Source organism: Oncorhynchus mykiss, chromosome 10 (assembly GCF_057628025.1).
Source record: "Oncorhynchus mykiss isolate SJ-2025 chromosome 10, ASM5762802v1, whole genome shotgun sequence".
In the NCBI taxonomy this organism is placed as follows: Eukaryota; Metazoa; Chordata; class Actinopteri; order Salmoniformes; family Salmonidae; genus Oncorhynchus; species Oncorhynchus mykiss.
The window spans coordinates 34,111,785-34,117,784 of record NC_143031.1 but is presented as its reverse complement, the minus strand read 5'-3'; the positions used below and the strand labels follow the sequence as shown (position 1 = coordinate 34,117,784).

Below are 6,000 nucleotides of genomic sequence, written 5' to 3'. Positions count from 1 at the left end.
GCCACCCCCAGGTGGTAAGGGTAGGTAGCAACACATCCACCACGCTTATCCTCAACACAGGGGCCCCTCAGGGGTGTGTGCTCAGCCCCCTCCTGTACTCCCTGTTCACTCATGACAGGGATATTTGGCATGGGTCCTCAGATCCTCTAAAGGTTCTACAGCTGTGCCATCGAGAGCATCCTCGCTGGTTGCATCACTGCCTGGTATGGCAACTGCTCGGCCTCCGACCTCAAGGCACTACAGAGGGTAGTGCGAACGGCCCAGTACATCAGCTTGGGGGCCAAGCTTCCTGTCATCCAGGACCTCTATACCAGGCAGTGTCAGAGGAAGGACCTAAAAATTGTCAAAGACTCCAGCCACACTAGTCATAGAGTGTTCTCTCTGCTACCGTACGGCAAGTGGTACCAGAGCGCCAAGTCTAGGTCCAAGAGGCTTCTAAACAGCTTCTACCCCCAAGCCATAAGACTCCTGAACATCTAGTTAAATAGATTCCCAGACTATTTGCACTGTCCCCCCCCCCCCCCTCCCTTTACACCATTGCAACTCTCTGTTGTCATCTATGCATAGTCCCTTTAATAACTCTACCTACATCTACATACTACCTCAACTAACCGGTGCCCCCACACATTGATTCTGTACTGGTACCCTCCTGAATATAGTTTCGCTATTGTTGTTTTACTGCTGCTCTTTAACTACTTGTTACTTTTATCTCTTATTCTTATCTGTATTTTTTTTAAACTGCATTGTTGGTTAGGGGCTCGTAAGTAAGCATTTCACTTGAAGGTCTACTACACCTGTTGTATGCGGCATATGTGACTAATACAATTTGATTTGAATGACAAAAACTTAATTGAAGAATCACTACTGTTGACCAATCACTGACAAAAGGGGCGTAAACTTTAGCTACTGAACTTCGGGTTGCCTCAGGAAAAAAAAGATTGTGAACGAACAGCCAAAAACACCCTTACTGAAGACCAAAACGAACAAAAACATCACAAAACAATATATAATATAATATACACAAACTGTTTCGGATGGGAAGCATGCGGACGCCTTAATATGAGCCCACCATTGAACGATGGGACTCTCACGAACAAGTACAAGTCGGTTGTTTTGCTCTAGGACGCCCACAAACCCCACAAGACTTGTCTGAAGGTAGCCAGGGACCATTTAAAAAATTCATGGAAGTATACTGTACATGGAAGTATACTGTATATGGAAGTATGCTGTATATGGAAGTATGCTGTGTATGGAATTACTTCAGTGACAAAAAAATAGTTAAACGTGTATTTATTTTTTTAAATCATTTTATGATTTTTCTTAAATCTCTCAGATATAGGAAAGACACTTCAAAACATACTTCCTTTTTATTTTTTGGGACTATTTTGCCATGTCTGAATATGTTATTCAATGCGTTTCTATGGGCTAATAGCAGTAAGGCCAAATTCAATGTTTCATCAATTTTTTTTAAAACATATTTTGGGGGGATGCTTAAAGGGGTATAAATGAACCTTGGCATGATGATCTTAAAACAATGACACACGTTAGCTTAGTAGAAACCCAACCCCGGGCCCTTAGGGGGTTTAGTACTGAAAAAACATGAAATGTCATTGATACAACAATATTTTTATTTGGAGAGTTTGAGTTTTATGAGACTCATGAGTGCTTTTACATAAAAAGGAATTAGTGATAATCAATGACTGTCGTTCAAATTCATTTCAGATGAATTACCCAACAATCCACCCCTATCACCACTCAATCACTGACTCAGTTCCTCACTCACTTATTCACTCACTCACCCAGTGACACACCCCACCCACAACCTGTGCGGGCGTCCTCCTCTATCCGTGCCTCTAAACAACCCATTGCCAGTCATTCATGTCAAACTGTGAAGGATCATTTGGGGAACAGCCTTTTTATTAATAAAATTTGAACTGTGGGTTAGTTTCTCTTTATTTCAGTGCCACCATGGTGAACACCATGTTAAAAATAAAAAGCGACATTTTGTTAAAAGGAATATCATAATGAAGACAATTAAAACAAATAATATAAACTGCCATTAATGACCTCACAGCATTCTTATCAAACTCTCCCTCCAGGACTAAAATAGAAAGAAAAATGGGCCAGGGGAAACAACAACTAAAACTGTGTAGTTACATCCACACTTTAGATAGACACTTCCCATAGATTTTGATTTGGTTTGAAGGGGGGATTGTCTCAAGTTTTTCCCTGTAGAGGAGCATCACGGCAATGCAGCGACAATAAATCTATTGAGGAGGAGAGTGAGAGCCTTGAAGACTCTACCTAGTGCACTGAGAATAGGGGCTCTGTCTGGACATTTTTTTGGGGGGTGTCGTGAAGTGCAAACCGTTATATCTCTGACCCTCCCTGTTCTAACTAACTTCCTTTACCATCCTGGCAAATTAGCAGTGGTAAACTACACCTGAATACATAGCTGGGGTTTGTCCCGCCCTGTAAGTATACTAACATAGTTATTTTTCATTACAGTACAGTATAGAGCAAATAGTATCAATATAATTTTCATAATCTTTTTTCATATTGCACCATCAGAGTATGCGACACAGAGAAAGATCAACAGAGACTCCATTTCCTAATCAAAACGAGATATGTGCAAACATGACTACGGACTTTATTAACCAAATCAATTCTTCCCTGTAATATCCACAAATAAAAGTGATTTCTCTTTTTATATATATATATTTATAGTAATAAGAATAATAAATCTTCACATTGGATCATTTCATTGTGTGACAAAAATGGTCAACTGGGCTGTCCAGTCGTGATCATAATCCTCTTAATCGTCTTTAATTGGTCAGTACCCATGCATCCATAGGAAATAGATTTTTTTCTTCAAAAAAGTAATAATTTGAGAGCAGCTGACAAGTTTGGACTGGTGTCGATTGCTTCCATCCCAGATTTCTCCAGAGTTTCATTCAGTGTTTTAGAGGAAGTTTCCATAGAAAAAAATGACAAGCTCCAAATTATCATCTCATACTCTGGGAAAAAAGTTGTCCAGGTTCTAATTCAAATAGTGTAGTAATGGTAATAATTGATCAATTGTAATCAATAATTAATAATCATTAATAGTTGAGAACTAAGAACAAATAATCACTGATTAATAATTAATGATTAACAATAATAATCAAGAATAAATAATGTTCCCTCATAACAAAATTATTTTGGCAAGCTCCACGTGGAGTCATTTCAGATGAATGAATTTACTCACAAGTTTAAAAAAAAAAACAAAGAAAGAAAGCTCCAAAAATAAATAAAAGAAGATTAGTAAAAGGTACCCCTCCTTTAAGAAGAAAGGGGACATTATATACAGGACTGTGTGGTGAGAGTCAGTTTACTGCACTTGTAAGTGTAATAAGTCCAGTGTTAGTGTGAGTTTTAGTCTGGCCCCATGCCACTGATGTTATACCAGCGTGTAGGACTTTGCGTAGGGGTTGTTGGTCTGTTTGAGGTGTCCTCGTGAGTCCAGCAGGGACTCTTGGGAGGTGCTAAGCTTGGCGGCCTGGGCCAGCTCTGAGCCCTCTCTGTGAGGCAGGGTGGCTGCTGAGCCGGGTTGCCACTGGGCCACTGGGTCCCTGCTGCTGGCCCTGTTGCTGGCTTGGGGGGCCTCCGTGGGAGTTGGGGGTGCCATGCGTGATGGCCGTTTCAGGGAGCGACTCTTCTGGGGCTCCAAGCAGGCCTGGCCCATGGCCCCCTCCCCCCCGGTGCCACCCCTCCCTCCAGTGCCCGAGGACGACATGCCGCGGTTCAGCAGGAAGTCCATGCGCAGGTAAGGAGGCAGGTGCACTAGCTCGCCCCCTAAAGGACAAAGGAAGGAAAGAGAGGGGAGTTAGTTATGATGCATTGTGTTTTATGGACAACAACCCCATAGAAAACACATATGGCCAGTGGAAATATGGAAAAATCTCAGCTCAAAACACTTCAGTAAAGAGAAATGACTGCCTCTGGGGGAAAGGTTAGGTGAGATACAAGCTCATCACATCTTCCACACCAACCCACAAAACTAGGGTAGTGTATATGCCAAAGTCATCCATAGATTCTGACAGACTATTAAAGTATACTGCTTTGTCTGGTTATTGAGGTAATATGCCAAAGAATGTTCTTCATCTGAATTTGGCCTTGACCAACATGAAATGAAATGGCAATATATTACAATGTCATTAAACCCCCCCCAGATTCCATTATACTTATTAGGTTAATGGAGGGAGAAGGAGACTGTCGCTTTTCTATAACATAAATAAGTAATGTTATAGATTTAAGACTCCAGCGCTGCTCATTACAAATGTATCTGAGTAAAGTCTACAGAGTTTAATAAAATATAACTATAATGAACCAAAACTATATAGAATGAATAAGATGAAGACTTCAACAAAAATACTGATTTCATGAGGTGAAGTGGCCTCAAACAGATTTAGGTGGTTCAATGTTCAAGCTTGGTCATCCTGCAATGGAGTTTAGTCAATAGAATAATCTTCATTAATACATTACCTTAATTAATACATGAATCTATTGAAATCACTGTCTGCAAAACTCCACATTTGTTGCTGCAAGTAGCATTACTAGGGTTGCAAAATTCTGGGAACTTTCAATAAAACCCCTGTTTTTCCAGAAATCCGTGTTGGAAGATTCCAGGTTTCATGTTTATTCCCTGCCGATTCCAGGAATCCTCCATCCGGGATTTCGGGAAAACCAGGGAATTTATTGATAGTTCCCAGAATTGTTCAACCCTAAGCATTACTAGACCATTATCTTCAGAACAGTTAAATTGATATATCAGCAGTAAATATTGACGAACCCCTAACCCTGGGATATGATCTAGTTTGCCTAACATTTACGAGGGAGAGGGAAATGGCCCTGAATTGATACGTTTGGTCTGACAGACCAGCGTTGTGTTTTAAATGCACATTACAGAGTTTGTTAGTTTTTATTGGCATTTAAAGAACATAATAGCTTGAAATGTTAAGACACAGAGTTATTCAATTCAGCTACAGTTCCGCATACATGTAACAGACCATGGACTAAACCCACAGTCTATATATGAAGAAAGTATGTATCAGATCTTAAAGTGAACATAAGGGTTAGGATTAGCGTTAGTGCTTGGGGGGGGGGGGGGGGGGGGCCTCAAACCAAAGCATTACAGGCATGGTGAAGGCTAACAAACATTAGCAACAGAGCTCAGAGTTAGCTACAGCAGAGTTTGTCTACGTGGCCTCACCCGGTCTGTGAGCTTTGGGTGCGGCCATGTTCATGACTCGGCTGACATCCTGAGGCTTGGGCGGGGAGGCAGTGAACCTGCAGATGCCTGACTCGGAGGGTGTGCTGGACGTCAGGCTGTCTGTGTAGTCATTGGTGCCTGCTGTCATCTGCTCCGACGACGTATCCGAGATGAAGCACTCTGTGATGGTAAACTTGGCGTGCCGCAGCTGCTCCTCCATCTTGGCGTGCTCGTAGGCCCGCGCCAGCTCCTCGTAGGTGGACGAGGCGCTCTCTGTGGACACCATGCTGCTCCGTGCCCGGTCTATACCAGGGGTTAAGGTTAGAGGCCATGTTAGTAGAGCAGTTAGGGGATAATGCTAGCATTAGCATTGTTATAAACTGTTGGCATTGTTGAAAGTTCTATAGTAGGCCGATCTGTTTTTATTAAAGAGGTGAGAGGTGTTGTTATGGTTAAGGGTGATGTTACAGACATTCTTATATGGGGACTGTTATAGCAGTTGTTGCAGACTTGTCTCATCTTCAGGTGCGTTGTTACCTGTGTCCTGAGATGGGCTGACGCTGTAGCTGTCACTCTCCTTGTCCACAGAGCCGGTCACCCGTGGCGTGGGCAATCTCCAGTCAGTGCTCAGGGTGTGGGCCGAGACTGGCGGGTGTGGTCGGTTCAGGGTCCACTGGCTAGCGTAGCGGTTGCGTGCGGCAGGGCCTGCTTTGGCTGTGCGGCGGGCTGTGGGGTCTGACAAGGAAAGA

The 6,000-nt window shown here is 42.7% G+C and overlaps 1 protein-coding gene across 3 annotated transcripts in view; it reads right to left on the bottom strand.

Moving 5' to 3' along the window:
- Positions 1 to 1,610: 1,610 nt before the first annotated feature.
- The window catches only part of dscama (DS cell adhesion molecule a), a 179,823-nt gene continuing 175,433 nt past the window's right edge, over positions 1,611 to 6,000 (bottom strand). For 2 of the 3 annotated variants that reach the window (XM_036990093.2, XM_090186396.1), the window contains exons 31-33: positions 5,789 to 5,986; positions 5,252 to 5,554; positions 1,611 to 3,834 (exon numbers count right to left, since the gene is read on the bottom strand). In XM_036990093.2, the coding sequence (XP_036845988.2) occupies positions 3,440 to 3,834; positions 5,252 to 5,554; positions 5,789 to 5,986 (896 nt within the window). In that variant the 3' untranslated portion in view covers positions 1,611 to 3,439. The remainder of the gene's footprint in view (positions 3,835 to 5,251; positions 5,555 to 5,788; positions 5,987 to 6,000) is intronic. The other variant, XM_090186395.1, reaches the window with a different exon arrangement.